At 43.5% G+C, this 20457-nt stretch overlaps 1 protein-coding gene across 1 annotated transcript in view; it reads left to right on the top strand.

Annotated features, from left to right (window-relative positions):
• cdh23 (cadherin-related 23) overlaps window positions 1-20457 on the top strand; it is a 193578-nt gene that overhangs the window by 40289 nt on the left and 132832 nt on the right. Inside the window, exons 4-6 of the mRNA XM_076891868.1 lie at window positions 5988-6130; window positions 6445-6492; window positions 6853-6945. Of these exons, the coding sequence (XP_076747983.1) occupies window positions 5988-6130; window positions 6445-6492; window positions 6853-6945 (284 nt within the window). The remainder of the gene's footprint in view (window positions 1-5987; window positions 6131-6444; window positions 6493-6852; window positions 6946-20457) is intronic.

Below are 20457 nucleotides of genomic sequence, written 5' to 3' on the forward strand. Positions count from 1 at the left end.
GTCCGGAAATGCAGGTAAATAACCGTAATTTGTTGATTTAATCAACTACTAGTTTTTGTAAAACGGTAAATGTCAAAATGTATGCATACCAACAAAAATTATCATTTTGATTCAAGAGATTGCACACACAGGTGGATTAACCATTAAAAACATGACTGTATCATGAACCTTACATTGGGAAGTGGTCTAAAAAAATTGATAAAATTATTATTGTTGAGTCTCAATATCTGATTTGGGGACATATTCTGTCCTTATTTCCGTATTTTTTATATATTTTTATATATGGTGAATATAGAAATATTCCACATGCATGTGAGGTATTCTGTGATTTCAGCTCACATACTGACACTGGCCAGAAATTCTTTGTCCACATCTCAGCACCAAAACGGATCTTCTATAAAACATAAAATATAAATGACCAGAATATGCAGAAGTCAGGTTTTGCATACCTGATTTCTTTAAAATCCAAACTCTTTTCATCTTGATTTTGTCTCTCACACTTACCTCTTCAGTATCATGTCCATGACAGACTGAGATTTTTCTAAAATTCAGTGTCACAGTAAAGTATTTACCTCAGCTAAGACAAAGTCAGTAATAGGTCAGATTAACAAGATTCACCATAGCACATATTCCATATACATGAACAGGGACTGGTGCATTGGGGTGTGCATGCTCTGTTACCACACTGTCAGATATACCACAAACAGGGACTGCTGATAGCTATTGCAGCCGAGTATATTCAGTAGAATTTCCTTCTGTATGTGTGTAAGTTTATAGCACAGCTTTATGGAACAACATTATCGGATATTACCCTGTTGCTTCATTCAGGTTACTCTATCGCTCTCGCTTTTTATGATATGAGTGTTTGCGTCCTTGCATTGTGCTGCAATGGCATATAATTTGCACATGCTCTCGTTTGCTTTTGTGCTTTAGCTCTGCGCTTGCTATCTGTGATGCTGAAAAGTGTACGGCACTGTAGCTTGGAGTCACACTCTCATAATCACAACTGTTCTGTTTGACAGATGTGAAATTTATTTTTGCTTCTCACCACAATCTGTTTTCAAATTTTCTTCTCGTGGTAATCTATAAAGTGGCAAATGCTTCACTTTAAAGTAGAAGTGCGCTGTATGAAATTAGCTCATGCTGCCAGTTAACTTATGACAGTGTTTTCCTGTGTGAATTTTTGATGGCAGTGATTGATGTGAGGCAGCGCGGCTTCAGCTTGGCATTGCTGATGTGTTTGAAGGCTCTCTTTGTCAGCGGATAGACAGTGCAGTAACATGAGTGGCATCATACTGACTCATCAGCCAAGTGATTGCATGACTTCAGTCTTACTGGCCCTGCCTCAAGACAACCCATCAAGTATTTATACAGAGCAGGTAAAGATCAAGATTCTCTCCAGCACCATCCTGCACAGTCAGTCAATCTCATATAGTTCGAGGTGGCTTCATCCATTCTTTCTTTTTTTTCTTCTTTTTTTTTGTTTGCCCCTGCTGGTAGACAGCTGAACATTGCCCATATATCCATTAAGCCTCTGTGCTCCATAAAATTTAAAGCTATAATTCACTGCATGCCTGAAATTGCAGTGCTGACAGTGCCTGTCCCAGTGAATCAGAACTCAGATGAACGAGAGGTCTAGAGATGTCACCAACATAATAAACAGGGCTTTGGCCTACAGCCCCTTTCCTTTCCCAAGCCTGAGGCCCCAGGGCAGGGCCGAGGCTAGTCCCCGTCTAACGCGCACGACTCTTATTGATCCAGCAGGGATTGATGTCCTCCAGCGGCTGATTTAGCTCCCCCCACGGGCCCCCATGCCTTTTCTAAAAGGTTGGGCTCAGTAAAACATCCAGGTGTTGCTCTCTATAGGTTAGCAAGTCTTCCTTGCTTTTTTCCTCCTCCTCTTCTTCCTCAGTTTCAGGCTTATGCCTATAGTGGTAGTGTGAATTTCAGTCCTGACATAGTGAAGCAAAAATGGTTTGTCTTTACGAACTCATGCTTTTGGAAAAGTGCTTGCAGTAATGGGGTGTATTTGTTACTCCCTTTAAGAAACATCATTGTTCTTCCTCCTCCCTTCCACTAACATCTACCCTCATTTTTCGCTGTTTCCTTATTGTGGCCATCTCACACTCCAGCCCAGACATTTAAACCTAAATGCTCTCATTGTTTTCTTTAAGCTTCTCAGTTAGGTATCCGTCCTCTTTGATTCTGTAAGCAGGTGGAAAGTGTTTTTATTTAACATTCATTCAACATCTTTATGGAACCTTCACAGCTTGAATGAGTAATCTGAAATTTGTGGGGTCTTAAGAAGAAAGTCTCAGATACTTGATCTGCAAATCTAACAAGATGCGGTAGCTGTTTCAGTTCAGTCCCTAGATGTTTTTGTGGGCTTACCTTCCTTTGCTGTGTTTCTGACCCACTCATTCTCATTCCTATGCTGCCAGAAGCAGCGGATGTCACAGAGATATGCACAAGGTGTCCCTCAGGATCTGTGCTGTGATTCACTGGTTGCAGCAGTGTAGGATGCTGTATGAGAGGCTAGATTTAATTTCGTTTTGTTTTTTTTTTATAATTGAAGTCTTTATTTGTTTTTAACATTTCACAACACAAAAACAAACAAAACAACCAACAAACAACAACAGAAAAAAAAAACTCAAATCAGTTAACTCAAATCTTTAAGTCTAATTTCGGTTTTTTTTAATGTTTTATGCTGTTTAACTTTTTTCTCTCTGATTGTTAGTTATATTTACACACAAAGCATCTTGATCAAGTTCATGATGGCAGTTCTTGCTGTCCTGGTAATGACGATGTCTCTGACTTTGTGACTTTAGTGTCACTTTACAAACGTGAATACAACCAAAAAGTGGAGAGAAAAGTGAGGAAGTAAGAGGTTCCGAGGACAATCGTAGAGAGAAAGGTGAAGTAGAGAGATGGTTCCTCTCGCCCATTGCTCTTGTCATGAATGCAGTGTTGCAGACTAGAAGGGATGGGGAGGGGGCAATATTAATGTGCACTGTATCATTCATAACAGTAATACTGGCATCACTTGCTGCTAAATAGCATCATTTGTCAGGCGAAAGGGCTTGGTGTCACAGTGTTAGAGATAAGCATTAGAGGGATACCTACGCTACACACACACACACACACACACACACACACACCCAAACACAGCTGTGTATATGTGACTTTAGAGGACATTGCACTGACTTACATTCATTTTCTTTACTCCAACCTAAACTATAACCATTAGTTGCCTTACGTTAACCAAAACATAACATTCACCTTACATGTTAATACTTCAACCTAAATCATGACCCAAAGTATTTTACACCTTTTTTCTTTACCCACAATCCTGAAAATGAATCCTAATGTTAAACTAACACAGCATAAATAACTTGAAATGAAAAAACACAGTGTTTCAAAAATCTGTAAGAAAAAAACCAAAACAAAATGATACAATTAACCACTTTTCTACAATTTGTCGTTTATTGAAATGTCTAAATCTTTTTTCTACCTTAATTTATGCTAAGAATGTCTTTCACCAAAGTATAATATCCTAATACCTCAGAAATTTCCATATTTGAGGACAAAATAAATTATGTCGATCCTATTGTCTTTATCTAAGTACACCCATTTTGCTCTGTTAATGTCTATAACCTTAGGCAAGGTTAAAAAAAATCTGTTAATAAAACAAAACTGACCCACAGGAGCCAGAAGAGAAGTTCTCAGGCAGTGTTATTGGTCTCTGCACTAAATCTCTATGTAAAAAATTTATTTATTCCAATAATATATAACTGCACACATATTTGGTGATATAATATATTAGCATCTAGAGCAGCCCTTCGTTTGTCTAATCAGGGCAGAGAATCTAACTCATATTCTCAGTAAGTTGGTCTCGGTTCATCTTTCTTCTCAGCAGTAAGAGTTAATCTTCCACAAGACTGTCTCTCATACATAGTCTGAAATGAACATTTGTTATCCTTCACTCAAGTGTATGTCTACCCATGTGGAGCAGACAATTCGTTCACAGTCGAGAGGGCCAAAAGGAGGAGGAAAAAAACAGTTATTATTGATGACTATGGGGTAAAATGCTTAATTTGCACCGTCTTCAACCAAATTATAACTCATATTGAAAGCAGCTGAATTTGCATAAATCTCATTAGACTGCAATGAGAGGGGTTCATAAATCGTTATATTAATTAGTCATTTTTGCCACCCTTTCATAAGAAAATGGGGTGTATTAATAAAACGAGAGGGGTGTGTGATTGTGAAGCCTAATTGGTCACTGTATTAAGCAGTGTGGTGCGCAAGTGACAGATTTGATTTAGTTTGGCTTCACTTCTGTTGTCTGGCCAGGGAGGGGGGACAAGTGTTTGTGTCTGTGCAATTATTGAATGATCTGTTTATTTTCTCTTCTGTCCATGCACTCATTTTAAAAAAACAAACCTGTTCCTAATTAACAGTCAAATGCTTACCTCAGCATATATCACCCTGAGGTCAAGAGGCAGTCAAAGAAAATTACACCCCAGATTAAGTTTCTGTGTTTCCGTGAGGTTATCCTGTCTTGACATTTAGGATAAATTCTCACATTTTTGAATTTACAAACAGCATTTTTTGCATTAACAGTGTGAGCACAAATAGCAGTTACAAGGCAAAGATAAGCCCACAGTGTTTTGGTATAGTCTTCTTCTTCTTCTTCTTCTTCTTCTTCTTCTTTCGGCCGATCCCTTAATCTCCCTCCATGTCATCCAACCCGTGACAACAATCCTCCGCCTTTGTCTTTGGCCAACACAAGCACAGTTTCCACCGGCACCCTGTTGGCCAACAACACTGAGGACGGTCATTCTTAACCTGGACCCCGACCGATCATTGATGAGCCGTGTGTTTGATTTGGCAAAGATTTTTGCCGGATGCCCCTCCTGACATAACCCACATTTATCTGGGCTTGGGACCAGGGAAATACACTGGCTTGGCTGGGTTCTCGCTCTAGTCCATCCATTCATTTTCCCAACCACTTATGCAGCTAGTGAGGAGGGTGCTGGAGCCCATCCCAGCTATGATAGGTTGAGAGGCAGGAAACAAACACGGGCAAAGTCTGTCACCGGACAGATCAGAGGCACAGGGCAGAAATGAATAGGAATTTCAAACTAGGTATCTGTGAAGTGACAGTGACTGGTATCTTAAAGTATTTTATGTACTGTATGTTTTGGACTTTAGTGAGGAAAACCTTGCCTCTGATATTTGTGAAAAAGCTTCTAATCCTTCCCGGATTCATATATTTCTTAATTTTTTTAATATATATAATATTATTTACAATGCTGTGCACAGGCAGTTTGACCCTGGAGGGTAATGAGCCTTGCCAACCAGCTTGGAGGTCTTGATACCGTCTTCTGTGCCGCTCTTAAACACAGCCTCATGATACATCTGTCCAGCGTGGCGGATTAACCTGCATGATAGCACGCCACCTCTGGTTTTGATTAGCCAGCTTCTACTGTTTATGATGAATGAAGCCCGTGAGCTGCTGCAGCTCCAATTAAAAATCCTTTGCTCCTGCACGCTACTGCATTTCTTTGTGCTGAGCCTTTGTGTGTTTTCAAGTCGTCTTCAGCCGTTACACTACCAGGACATCTGGAGTTTTACAACATATAGTTGTTGTGGTTCTCTCTTTTTTAGTAGGTTTCCTTGAATATAATGTTGAGAAGTCAGAGTTTCTGTCACAATCATGGTACCTTGTTAACTCTTTTGCATTTTATTTTGATGTATTTATTTATATATATATTTTTTTTTTTGATCAATTTTTAATGCAAGGCTAACTTTTACATGTAACATGCAAATTGGAAATTCTGATAGGACAACTGCATTTGTGTGAATATTCAGGAATTGCATGCTCTCACAAATCAGCGCTTTCTAAATTGGCTCAGTCATTAAAAATTTGTTGATGCCTACTTTGACTTTGCAGGACTTCTGACCTTTGACTCTCTCGCTGACAGGTTCATCGGTGGCCCAGCTGAAGGCAGATGATCCTGAAGGCGAACCCCTCATCTATGGGGTTTCAGGAGAAGAGGCCATGAAGTATTTCGCTGTGACCAAAGAAACCGGTGTGGTCTGGCTTCGACAGCAACTCGACCGTGAGGTACAAACAAACAAACTCGTGCACACACATACTAAATGCTACACACACGCTCATACATTACCAAAGCAAATGCACCGGGTACAAGAAAAGACACACAGAACAATTTTGAAAATAGGATACGCGGCGTAAATTATCAAATGATGAAAGAGTCCCGAAAAGTGCAAAACAATGTGAGGGGAAAAGCACAAAGGACGTCGAGCTCAGAGTGGCTTCTGTAGCTCCTTTTTGTTTTCTGTCTCTGATTTTCTGCTCTGCTCCTTTGCTTTACATGTCTATGCAAATTTTGTGCTGATATGGATCTCTGTCTCCACCAGACCAAGTCAGAGATGCAGGTTGAATTCTACGTGAGTGACAATCAAGAGGTAAGAGACCGATTTGCACTGCGTTCATAGTTGTGACACATTTCTTCACACGCTGACATCCTGCATATAGCCTGACCTCATATCACACAGAGGCCTTGCAATCTGTCTCTTTTTCAGTCTCTCACTTTTACACTTACCCTTATTTCTCTTCCTTACATGACACCTGTCCGACTCAACACAGTATAATTGCTGAAACAAGTGACATTCCACCTAGTCTCCCCAGCGAGAATTCTGTCACACACCTGTCCTGTTTTCTTTGACTCTGAATCGTGGCTTTGTGTCACATTTACATTGACTCTTTGTCAGGAAACGTGTGGCAGTGGCTTTGGAACTATTTAACCAAGGTGTTTCTTTCCCCAGGTGGTCAAAGACACAGTTAACATCCAGATCGGAGATGTGAACGATAACGCCCCAAACTTCCACGGGCAGCCATACACTGTCAATATTCCAGAGGTGAGGATGCCCGGACGTTATTTACCGATTGTACTCGAGTGGAAATGAGACTGTGATTTTATTCATTACTCTGGTATACATGAAAAAGAAAAGTCATCATATGCAAGACAATTTCTGTATAATTTGCTGGTTTTTTGAACATCAAAACAATGTCAAAGTAAACAAAAAACTTTTATTTCCAGTAGAAGAACATTTTCCTCTGGAATCTGTACTTCAAACTGATGAAAACTTTGGAAAACAAAGAGCTGCAATGAATTTTCAGAAACACTAAGGAAACATAAATAAAATTCACCTCACCGTCATGCCTATTGCAACAGCTGTATCTGCACAGTGGCTACGTCTGATTTATGGTGATCATCTCCTATTCATAGTGCATTTTGGTCTTTGCCATGCTGGAAATAGCAGTGTTTTGCTGCACCTGTGATCTTCCCACGATTTCAGGAGTTGTCTTCCAGCTAATGTTTAGAGAATGTGTACAGCCTCCTTTGCAGGGAAGAGAAAACTCCAGTGCAAACCTCAATCTCTATTCTCTCCTTTCTCTGTCCTCCCACTGAATCGGCTACCTTCCTTCTCAGCTCTCACTTCTTTCCATCTTTGTGTCTCGTCTATGCCTTCTCCCTCATCTAATCCTTGATATGAAGTAATTGCCAGAGTGGAGGACTTCAAACAGGGACTGAAATCCACACACACACACACAAACACATACACATCCACAAGTCTTGTTGTGTTTATATTGAGCACATACCCCTTTGTGAGTCTTCACCAAATCTTCAAAGCCACTGGCTTTTTCTCTCCCAATCCATAAAGTCAGGCAAATAAATGGGAGAAATAAGGACTGTTTAGACGAGGCTGTTTAGATCACCCACCAGGGAAGATTCTCTCAGGCCATTGCATTGAACCGCCGCTAAGTTGTGTGGGACTCACTTATAGTCCACATGCAGACGTTTCAAGCTCTGCAAACAACAGGATTCAGTTTAGCCTTGAGAAAGCCATTAAACAGGGCTGCGTTTGACCCTCAGTCACTCACATACTGTTAGTTCCCTTGCATCACTTACTGAATTACTACTGCTGTCAATCCTGGCATCCTATTGATTAAAAAATTTAAGCTTATTTGTTTGAGGCTACAGAGAGTGGAAATAAATCAGACTCCAGTGTAGTCCCAGGCAGTACATACATCCGAGTTTTCCCCAGCATTTCTTTACATTGGAAATAGTGTAAGCCTGTAAAGTGAGCCATCGCTGAAAAGAAAACATGCAAACCATGTGTGTGTGTGCAAACACAATGTTAGACTAATGCAAGTGAAATATGTTTTATCACACATCTCAGTGAACTAAACTGCGTACTTTGCTCGAAAAAATGAGACACTGCAATTTCATTCATATTTTCACGACTGCGTTGCAATCACAATGCAGCACACAGTCCAATCAGTACGCACAGAGCTCTTTATTAAGCCGCTCTCTTTTCCACTTAAATCCTTTGCCAGTTTTGGCAACTGTTTTCCTTCATTTCAAGTCAGCCTCTTCCTCATTTTGCCCTGTTTCTCCTTCCTCTACCCTTTTCGCCACCTTATATTATTTCTCAGCAACTTTAGTTACCTGCATTTTTATGGCCTCATTACCTCCGTGACCCTAAGCGACCTTTAGCGGGCAAAGCAAACATGCTGCAACATCACTTCATCATGCTGTCACTCACTGGACATGCCACAATGACTGCGGGTTAAAGTGCCATCAGCGCATCAAAGGAGAAGATGGGAAACGGCGATGAGTGTGGAGGATGAAAGAGTGGCAGAAGTAACAAAGCAGAGGCGACAAACAAAGGATTCAAACAATGAGATTTACCGCAAGTGACAGAGAACGCAGGACGGAAAGAAAAGACCAGAAACAACACAAAGATTCTCGTGGGTTTTTCGAAGAAATAGGACAGGAGGTGTTATGAAGTGAGGCTCGACGGCACTGTCCAGATGAAGCAATGTGAGTGGCAAGGTGAGCAGTGCAGGAGGCAGAGTAGCAGAGAGTGTGTGTAAATGTCATTTTAATTTGTAGAGCCATAAAGAGGGTGAAGGGGAGCAGGTGGGCTGCTAGCATTCCCTCTGTCAGTGCTAATGAGCTCGCCAGATTTACAGCATCCACACAGTTAGGCAGCCAGCAGCAGAGACCGGATACAAAGAGCGACAACTATTACCTAAAATAATGTTTTGATGGAACAGCAGATGGGCTACAACACAAATCCATTACTGGATGAGAAGGCAGAGTGAACGTACAACACACTGAGAAGCATTTTTTCACATTTCCTAAACTCAACAAATAGTCCTCTATAAAGGGAGCCCTCTGTTGACAAGCTCAAAAGCTTTTGCTGAGTGTGCGTCTGTGCAGCACCGAGATCTGAGCAATTTGGAGCCCATCCGTTATTTAAAGACCAACCTTCCCAATACCTCACACACTCCTCAGCTCAGCTGCCTGACCCTTACACTCACCCACCGGGAGCCGGTCAGTGCCACTGAAATAATATCAAACGCCACCAGAAACAGCTTCTGTTAAGTGCACCCAGTGTGTGCCACCTCCTGCTGTTCAGACAATCCTTGTTCTTGAACACAGTTTCCTTCTTTTTTATTTTTTTAGTCATTTATTCTCATCTAATCCTCGTTCTCTCCAGCATCTTTTTGCTTTTTGTCATTCTCGCTTACACACACACACACACACACACACACACACACACACATATACATATATATATGTATATGATCAACAACACAAATATGATCAGTGAGATGCTTGGCTACAAGTTGAACAGCGACAAGGGGCAGTACCCTCCATGGAGAAGGAGGCTAGAGGACAAGATCAAAGTAGCACGGAGGGAGGTTAGCCAACTAACGGAGTTGCAGAAAGGTGCGACAAATAAGATGCCTAAGAAATACAGCAAGCTGTCCATACCTGAGGCCTTGGAAACTGCCAAGCAAAGACTCACAGCCTTGGCCAGCCGCTTGAGGAGGTACACCAGAGAGATAGAAGGCAGGAGAATAAACCAGCTGTTCTCCACAGAACCAGCAAAGGTGTACTCTCAGTGGCAAGGGAACAATAAGAGAACAGCACCACCAAGGCTGGAGACGGAGCAATACTGGAAGAGCATATGGGAGAAGGATGCAACCCATAACGGCAATGCTCAGTGGCTAGAGGATCTGAGGGCTGACCATAGCGACCTCCCTGAACAGGGTCCAGTAACCATCACGGTGGCAGATATCCAAGAAAGGGTCTCCAGTATAAAGAGTTGGACAGCACCAGGGCCCGACATGGTTCACGCCTACTGGCTGAAGAAGCTGACTGCACTCCACGAGCGTCTGGCAGCACAAATGAACCAGCTACTAGTTAACGAGAGACACCCGGAATGGCTAACTGAAGGCCGGACGGTCCTGATCCCCAAGGACCCCAAGAAGGGACCGGTCCCCTCCAACTACCGACCAATAACCTGCCTCAGTACTACATGGAAGCTCCTGTCAGGCATCATATCGGCTAAGATGAACAGGCACATGGGTCAATACATGAGCGGGACACAGAAAGGAATTGGCAAGAATACCAGAGGCGCAAAACACCAGCTACTGGTAGACAGAACAATCAGCCGAGACTGCAAGACCAGACTGACCAACCTGTGCACTTCCTGGATTGATTACAAGAAGGCCTATGACTCAATGCCCCACAGCTGGATACTGGAATGCCTAGAATTGTACAAGATCAATGGGACCCTAAGAGCCTTCATCAGGAACTCAATGGGGATGTGGCGTACAACACTAGAGGCCAACTCCAAGCCCATAGCACAAGTCACCATCAAGTGCGGGATCTACCAAGGAGATGCTCTGTCCCCACTGCTGTTCTGCATAGGCCTGAACCCCCTCAGTGAGATCATTAACAAGACTGGCTACGGATACCGACTACGGAACGGAGCAGTTGTCAGCCACCTCCTGTACATGGATGACATCAAGCTGTATGCCAAGAGTGAACGAGACATCGATTCACTGATCCACACTACCAGGCTATACAGCAATGACATTGGAATGTCGTTCGGACTGGAGAAGTGTAGTCGGATGGTAACAAAGAGAGGGAAGGTAGTCAGAACTGAGGGGATTGAACTACCAGAAGGCAACATTGCAGACAGAGGACAGTTACAAGTACTTGGGGATCCCACAGGCGAATGGGAACCATGAAGAGGCCGCTAGAAAAGCTGCAACCACCAAGTACCTGCAGAGGGTCAGGCAAGTCCTGAGGAGTCAGCTGAATGGTAAGAACAAGATCCGGGCCATCAACACGTACCTGCCCGTGATCAGGTACCCTGCTGGGGTAATAGGCTGGCCAAAGGAGGAGATAGAAGCCACTGACATAAAGACAAGAAAGCTCCTTACCATGCATGGAGGGTTTCACCCCAAATCCAGCACCCTGAGGCTGTACGCTAAGCGGAAGGAAGGGGGCCGGGGACTGGTGAGTGTCAGCACCACAGTCCAGGATGAGACAACGAACATCCAAGAATACATTGGGAAGATGGCCCCAACTGACCGAGTGCTCAGTGAATACCTCAGGCAGCAGAAACCCAAGAAAGAGGAGGGAGACGAGGAACCATCATGGAAGGACAGGCCCCTGCACGGTATGTACCACCGGCAGATAGAGGAGGTGGCTGATATCCAGAAATCCTACCAGTGGCTGGACAAAGCTGGACTGAAAGACAGCACAGAGGCACTAATCATGGCAGCACAAGAACAAGCTCTGAGCACAAGATCCATAGAGGCTGGGGTCTATCACACCAGGCAAGACCCCAGGTGCAGGCTGTGTAAAGATGCCCCAGAGACAATCCAGCACATAACAGCAGGGTGCAAGATGCTAGCAGGCAAGGCATACATGGAACGCCATAACCAAGTGGCCGGCATAGTGTACAGGAACATCTGTGCCGAGTATAACCTGGAAGTCCCGAGGTCAAAATGGGAGATGCCCTCAAGGGTGGTGGAGAATGACCGAGCTAAGATCCTGTGGGACTTCCAGATACAGACAGACAAAATGGTGGTGGCTAACCAACCGGACATAGTGGTGGTAGACAAACAGAAGAAGACGGCCGTAGTGATCGATGTAGCGGTTCCGAATGACAGCAATATCAGGAAGAAGGAACACGAGAAGCTGGAGAAATACCAAGGGCTCAGAGAAGAGCTCGAGAGGATGTGGAGGGTGAAGGTAACGGTGGTCCCCGTGGTAATCGGAGCCCTAGGTGCGGTGACTCCCAAGCTAGGCGAGTGGCTCCAGCAGATCCCGGGAACAACATCGGAGATCTCTGTCCAGAAGAGCGCAGTCCTGGGAACAGCTAAGATACTGCGCAGGACCCTCAAGCTCCCAGGCCTCTGGTAGAGGACCCGAGCTTGAAGGATAAACCGCCCGCAGGGGCGTGCTGGGTGTTTTTTATATATATATATATATACATATACTTCACACAGATACATTTATTCAGAGTTGATGTCATGGTCCTGGGCCATGTGGGCCCAGTATTCTTAGTTCCTTGTATTTTTGTATTTCGTTCCTTAGTTAGGCCATGTTTTCTGAGTTGCCCTGTTGTGTTGTTCCCTAAGTGTTTTCCCTTCATGGCTTTTACCCCCTGTGTGCCCCTCTGTGTATCTGTGAGCCCTCGTCTCTCCTTATGTTTTATTCCATGTTTCCCCTGCCCATTATGTCTAAGTTCTCCCCGTGCTCTCTCTCCCCCCTGTGTGCCCTCTATGTATTTATGAGCCCTCGTCTCCCTTTGTGGTTGTTTCATGTTTCCCCAGCCCGTTATGTCTGTATTTCCCCGTGCTCTCTCTCCTCCTGTCTGAACCTCTGTGCCTGTACATGTCATGTTCAGTTCACCCCGCCCTGTCTCGTTATGATTATCAGTGTCACCTGTGTTCCCCGTGTGTGCCCACTTTCCTCGTTTACCCTCTGTGTATTTCTGTCTGAGTCTCCCTCTGTTCGGCGTCGCGTTCTCCCTCATGTTGTGTGTTATCCTCCCCGTGGTTCGGTTCCTTGTACATCTCATGCTTTAGTTTTCCCATTTTAGTTTATTTTGTATTGTTTCTCGTGGCCAGCAATAAAGCTGTGTTTTTTGAGTTTATCCCCGTGTCTGTGAATCTGCATCCTGGGTCCTTCTCCTGCCTGCCACACAACGTATCATGACAGTTTATAGCCATTATCTCTACTCAGTTTCCAATGACCCCTGCAAAGCATCACTATAGTAAAATGTGCTTTTTTTTTATTTTGGTTGAGCCCTCCACTCACAATATTGCAGAATTCAGGTAGCATATCTTTTTCGTCCTCTAGTCAATACTCTCATTCACCCCTCCCTACAGTAGATATGCAATGCAGTGGAATCCTGTCTTGATAACGCAGTAATGATGCACATGAGATTGTATAGCCGACTTCTGACCAGCGCTGTAATGCGGTGCATAGATGGATTAAACGTATTGGCAAACAAGCAGACAGGCAAGAGGCTCCTAGTGATATATACCCAAACTTTATCTGTTTACTGTCTCTCAGGTATGTCAGGCAGGTGAGCAAATCCCTCCTCAGCCTCTATTTTCTATCAGCCGTATCTCAGTGTCCCTCTCTAACCTACGGTAATCTCTGATGAACTATGGCTGATGATATAAAGCAGAACAACCCAAGGTGGAAACCCTTCAGGTGAAAGTCAGACATCTAAAGAAAGAAAAGCCCTCCATTCTGGCGAGTTGCTGTGCCTGTTTTTGTTTCTTTTCTTTTTTATAGAAATATACTATTAGGACTCATTCTTAGAAACTCTAGCTAGACAAATATCTATCTGCTTTCTCATATTTTTGATTAATTAGAGGGTTTTACCTGTTTATGCGTTTGCTTTATAAACGTGTGGAATTCAAATCTTCATTGTTTTAGCTTTCCGTTGTTGGCTACTACTTTCTCCCACAGGTTTGAGATGGATAGCATGAAGACATTTCACATGCTAAACACACAAACACAGAGGCAAATGCACTCATATTTTAGATAATATTGGCAGAGGGTGTTTGAGAGCTCCTATTATGCCTGCGAATGAGCTGTTTAGTGCTTGATGTAGGCTTTGGCAGCAAAGCAGAGGCACCTGCTATTTGATGTGCCCTCTGTCGCTGTCAGGTAGAACATAGACAAATCTGTTATATTCCTTTCTTCTTTGCCTTTGTTCACTTCTGAAAGCTGAAATTCAATCTCTACTATTTTATCACCTTCTGCCCTGTATCTTAGCGGGTTGCAGCATCTGAAGGTAATTTGTTTACCAGGTAAGAAAAAAATATCTTAGCCTAAAAAGCAAATACAGTATATGGATGCCTTATATCTTTACATTTGCAAGGTTGTCTGAGAACTTGAAAACAAAAGTCTTGCTTGTTGTGAAATACATTTCTTTTGAAATTATCCTCATGAAATATGTGTTACTGAGTGTTTACATATCCCACATATGCACTGCACGCAAACACAAACACACTGCACAGAAACACACACCTGCTTTCGATATGAAACTCGCAAACTCACTCCCTTTCTCTTTCATTTTCTCCCCCTCTCTCTCTTTTTACCTCCTAAAAGTCGGATTTGGCCCATAATTATATTAGTATCATCTCTCCTGGTCTCTCCTATGGTGAAATTGAATCTAGTGGTTACAGAGCTGAGTGGTGGCTGGTTGACAGGCGCAGGCCTCGAAGAGAATTCTGCTTGACACTAAGACCCTGAGCCCCATAGGGAGGGATGGAGGGATTTATGAAGAAAGAGGAAAAAAATGGATAAAGTGAGAAGGTTAAATGGGAAGCAGTCAATATTTTACTCACCTAAGGCACCATTTATAACTTTCCACTTTCTACAGTTTTGGTGCACAGAATCTAATCCTAGGGAAACGTTGTACGTCCCCATTTTTGGAGAAGAAATGGGATGCTGTTCGAAATGTAGAGAAAAACCAAAAATGATTTCTAACCACGTAAAGCCTTTGGCGCAAATAGTATAAAGTCCGCTTGAAAATCTCGTAACTAATTAAGCAGAAAGGCGATGAATAATATGACTGGCAGTGTTGGGGTAATTGTTACTTTTCTTAAAAGTAGTGCAGTACATTACCTAATTACTCACCAGAGAAAGTCATTCATTACACTGCTCATTACGTTACTCTCTTGTTAATCTATAAAATGACCTGAAACACATTGGCTCATAATGATGTTATACAAACAGACTGTCCCAGACCCTATCGTAATGAGGACACACATAGGACCTATGAACACAAAACCGACAATAAACCGACAACGCAACGGTCAAAACCAGCCTAAAGACACTTCAGTTGACACAGTGGTTCTATTTCAGAAACATAAACAGGACTGCTCGTCACTGCTGTTTTTTACCTGTTGAAGTTCAGGCTCTGGCTGCTGGGCCGGGGTGGGAATGCACTCATCTTTATCACTCTGGGTTCTTGGCTAGCTTTGCGTTAGCTCGCTGTCTGTGCAAATGCTTTCAGCGGACTTGAGTTCTGTCAGCAGTATAATGCAGTCGTTTCCATCTTGAACACAGTTTGCGCTTTACCATCACTCTCTTGTCCTTAAAGTAAGTCCATATCTCTGCAGTAGACTGCTCCACCATTTATTTTCCTGCCCTCACACACATCTGACATCAGTTGACTGTAGCACAACCGCGCAGAAGAAAAAAAACGTGTTTTTTAATTTGCCCAATGTGCAGATAGGGGCAGAATCTTTGTTACTTTGTTACTTTGCAAGTAACAACATAATTGTATCTGTAATGTAATGACAAAAATTAGCACGTGGCACATTAATACGCCTTACACCCAACACTGAGGACTGGGTGTGGGGAGTGGAAAATTGAGATCTATGTTTTGTCCTCTGTTGTCAGCTAACAGTTTACATCATGCCTACTTTTCTGAAGTGTTGCAATAGGTAAGCTGAACTTCATGTCTGCATTGCTCATTCTGAATGGAATAGGTTCTTTTCTTTTTTGACTGATTAATTTTTAGACTTCAGTGAGCCTTTCTGGACAAAATAGCTACTTAAGGGAGTTGTCAGAGAGATTGTCGAGCCTGTACACCAATTTTTTCCCGCATCCTTTCCAGTCCAAGGGTTAACACAACACATACTGCCAGGGCATCACATACTCTGCCATTCGTGAAGGTAAATCACCTTCTCTTCCTCTCTTTATCTTTCTGTCATTTACTTTATCCCGCTGAGCATGAAGAGCACCTTGATTTGTGTGCTACGCAGAGATGGGTGGAGAATTTGTCTGTCAAAAAAAGGGAGGGCTCATGTTTGCGAGTGACCATCGGAAAGTGTATTTCGGGGAGAGGGAGACAAGGGGAGAGAAAAAGCGAGGAGTAAAGAAAGTAAGGTGAGAGCGCACAAGGAAAGCCTGGAAAGGGGCAAGATTGAAGGGAGAGGGAGAACGGTGTTCACTCCCAAAAGCCATTAAAGTTTGATTCACCCACTCCTCACTCTTTGAATAAATCAACCTGTCGTTCCCTCTCTCCCTTTCTTTCAAGTCTGTGGTTCCCACCTCTCTGTGCCCACCCCCACCCTGCCTTTGGCACTCTCCTTCTCTCTAACACTCCGTTAGCAGAATTGTGAATTCTGACGAGTTTTGCCAACATAAAAGACAGCTACGCATGTTGTCAGTCCCTCCATATTTTGTAGCTGCTTGTGTTAATGTTTATGTGTGTATAGGAGACAGAGGAAGATAGAGTGCTAGCTCTCATGGCACTTTTGTGTTTTTTAGACCTTTCAAATACACGATTTAATCTGACAGCATCTGTACGTGTTGGCTACATGTATGAATGAGCACCCCGGTGTCTTTTCCATAAGTACTTATCTCTTTCAACACAGCACATTTAACGGATCGGCACAAAAGATTAGACCAGTCTGATCTATAATGGGACGTGTTTGTGTGTAGTGAGCGCTGATGTTTGTTGTCACTTTTGAGTTGTTCAGCTCACTTAAAAGTTTGGTGAATAGGATATGCCGCAGAAATATGGGAAAATATAGATTTTTGTCCATCATGTAGTAAGAAAATTTTTACTTAATTCAACCACATCATTTGTTGTACCGTCTAATCTACGGTGTATGACAAACGTTCTCCATCACTGGCTGAATGAATCTGTGAGACACATTGCCGTGAAAGTCACCTACAGAGTTTGGCCACCATGTGCCACGACGACAGCGTCATTACACCTCTCTGAAACTCTGTGTGTATATATATATATATATATCTACTAGGGGTGCAACGATACTCGTATCGATATTGAACCGTTCGATACAGTGCTTTCGGTTCGGTACGCATATGTATCGAACAATACAAAATTTGTAATTTATTTTATCAACTTTCCTTCTGACGATGCTGTCTGTGTTGAGCGCTCAGTGAATCTGCGTTCGACTACTCCGCCTAGGCTGCACTGTCGAGCGCAGATCCACTGAGCGTTCAACACAGACAGCATCGTCAGAAGGAAGAGCGCAGGGCAAGCTAGCGAGACAGAAGTTAAGCTCTCCTTGCAACATGGCAAATTGAACCTCCACCACCCTCATTCAGATCTGGCGTTTGGAATTATTTTGGTTTTCATGTGACGTATGACCCTGAAGGTAAGCGCGTCATGGACTAAAGTAAAACAGTATGTTGGATGTGCCACGCAATGCTCAATTACATGGGTGGGAACTAGTGTGTTAGCGCAGTTAGCTCGTTAATGTGTTGGCCGTCTAGCCCCACGCAGGGGTAGCTCGTTAACGGAGATTTGCCGTGTTGTGGCGTTAACGTCATTTCAACGAGATTAACGCTGACAGCACTAGTGGGAACACAACGAATATGACTGCACATTTACGCCGACATCATCCTAGTGCAAAGACAAGTGGAAGCAGACAAAAACAACAAGCATGCATGCTAAAAACTTTACCCGAGTCATTTAGACAGCCGTTAGCACATGATTCTCCTTATGGGGACCTGATATGTTTAATATTGTGGCGAGCTCAGACAACGAGGAGACGGAGGTATCGTTTGGTCTTGCTTCCCGTGAGCTAGCCAGGGAGCACAGCCGTTTATTGACATCTGCAGAAGAACACTGCCGCTAGCTAACTGCTCAGCGCGGCAACCGCACAGCAACAACAACACACAGGGCGCCCTCTGACCCCGGAAGGACACACCGTCGCAGCGAGAAGGCGTCACCCGTCACTATGGCAACATAAACAAAACATAACTGTACAAACAGAACCCCGAACAGCCCTGACCCGCTACATAGCCCCCCACCTAAGGGGTCAGTCGTCCCCGACGACCCCATTGCCCTACACAAAGTCCTGCAAATGTCCAGGTGCCTTCTTTTGGGGCACCGGCCGGTCACGACCGGCGGGGGAAAAGTCACTCGGGTCAGAACATGGGGTGCCACCATCATCCCACTTCTGACACCAATGTGGCGAGCTCAGACAACGAGGAGACGGAGGTGTCGTTTGGCCTTGCTTCCCGTGAGCTAGCCAGGGAGCACAGCCGTTTATTGACATTGCAGAAGAACACTGCCACTAGCTAACTGCTCAGCGTGGCAACCGCACAGCAACAACAACAACAACACACAGGGCGCCCTCTGACCCCGGAAGGACACACCGTCGCAGCGAGAGGGCGTCACCCGTCACTATGGCAACATAAACAAAACATAACTGTACAAACAGAACCCCGAACAGCCCTGACCCGCTACAATATGCTGCTGAGAATATAGCCCAGAAGAAGCGTATAGTATAGCTTTTATTTTGGAAAGAGCCATTTCTCTGTAATAAACTCTCTTTTCCAAAGATGAGTGATTCCTCAATCAGATACAGGTGTTACCGCGCCAGATCCGCGGCCCCGAACCGTAGTAAGGAAACCTCTGGCAGTTACTTGAAGGTTCCGTAACTGACTCGTAGCCGGCAACAGCTTACTATACAGGTCAACTCCGCTAGCAAAAAGATCGAAGGAGGCGTAGGAAACTGCTTCACCGAACTTTATTTCTTCTCTAAGGCACGAACACCGCGTACAGTGGGCTGAAACAGTTTACTCACAGCGAGCATCGCCGACACAACTCTGGCTGTCGAGGGAGTTATTATATTCCTTTTATTTATTTTCTTTTCGTCTCTTCTGTAGCTAACCGTTACTTTTCCCCCTTCTCCGCTTTCTCTCTTCACACACACACCAGGCAGTCCCGCTACACACATCCCGAATACATTTCCCATCAGGCTTCATCCTTAAAGGGCCATGCCTGTAACACAGGGCTTGCAAAAGATTTTTCCAGTCGGGCTACCAAAATCTATCTCTGCCCTGCCCGTCGGGCTATTGTAGGAAGGAAAAATATATGTCAATGCTTTTGCATTCTTTCGGAAATGTAGCTGGGTAATTATGTCATTGGCATCGGTGAGCCACTGTCAATATGTGACATATTGAAATCGTGTTTGAATTTGCGCTTGTTTTTTGCTTTCACTTTGCAATCGCGCGAACTGTGTATAGAGAGCGACAGTACTGATTGGTGAGTGATGATAATTTGCGCACCAATTCCTCTGACATCGTCTTATCAATCGTTAGCTTACTATGCAAACATGACAAGTGAAATCTCCTGCAGCAAGCTTAAACATGTGAGAGGTTGATCGCGCAGAGAATCGCTGACCGTTATGTGTGTGTGTGTAAAAGCAGCAGGATATATATTTTAGTTCTGCTGAGCCAAATAAGAGACGTCAGGGTGAAGAAGTGACAGCCAAAGAAAAGCTTACCACAAAACGGAAAAGTTATGACAAATCAGACTACAGGGAGTGCAGAATTATTAGGCAAGTTGTATTTTTGAGGAATAATTTTATTATTGAACAACAACCATGTTCTCAATGAACCCAAAAAACTCATTAATATCAAAGCTGAATGTTTTTGGAAGTAGTTTTTAGTTTGTTTTTACTTTTAGCTAATTTAGGGGCATATCTGTGTGTGCAGGTGACTATTACTGTGCATAATTATTAGGCAACTTAACAAAAAACAAATATATACCCATTTCAATTATTTATTTTTACCAGTGACACCAATATAACATCTCCACATTCACAAATATACATTTCTGACATTCAAAAACAAAACAAAAACAAATCAGCGACCAATATAGCCACCTTTCTTTGCAAGGACACTCAAAAGCCTGCCATCCATGGATTCTGTCAGTGTTTTGATCTGTTCACCATCAACATTGCGTGCAGCAGCAACCACAGCCTCCCAGACACTGTTCAGAGAGGTGTACTGTCTTCCCTCCTTGTAAATCTCACATTTGATGATGGACCACAGGTTCTCAATGGGGTTCAGATCAGGTGAACAGGGAGGCCATGTCATTAGTTTTTCTTCTTTTATACCCTTTCTTGCCAGCCACGCTGTGGAGTACTTGGACGCGTGTGATGGAGCATTGTCCTGCATGAAAATCATGTTTTTCTTGAAGGATGCAGACTTCTTCCTGTACCACTGCTTGAAGAAGGTGTCTTCCAGAAACCGGCAGTAG

This window comes from Maylandia zebra, linkage group LG13, assembly GCF_041146795.1.
Source record: "Maylandia zebra isolate NMK-2024a linkage group LG13, Mzebra_GT3a, whole genome shotgun sequence".
Classification (NCBI taxonomy): Eukaryota; Metazoa; Chordata; class Actinopteri; order Cichliformes; family Cichlidae; genus Maylandia; species Maylandia zebra.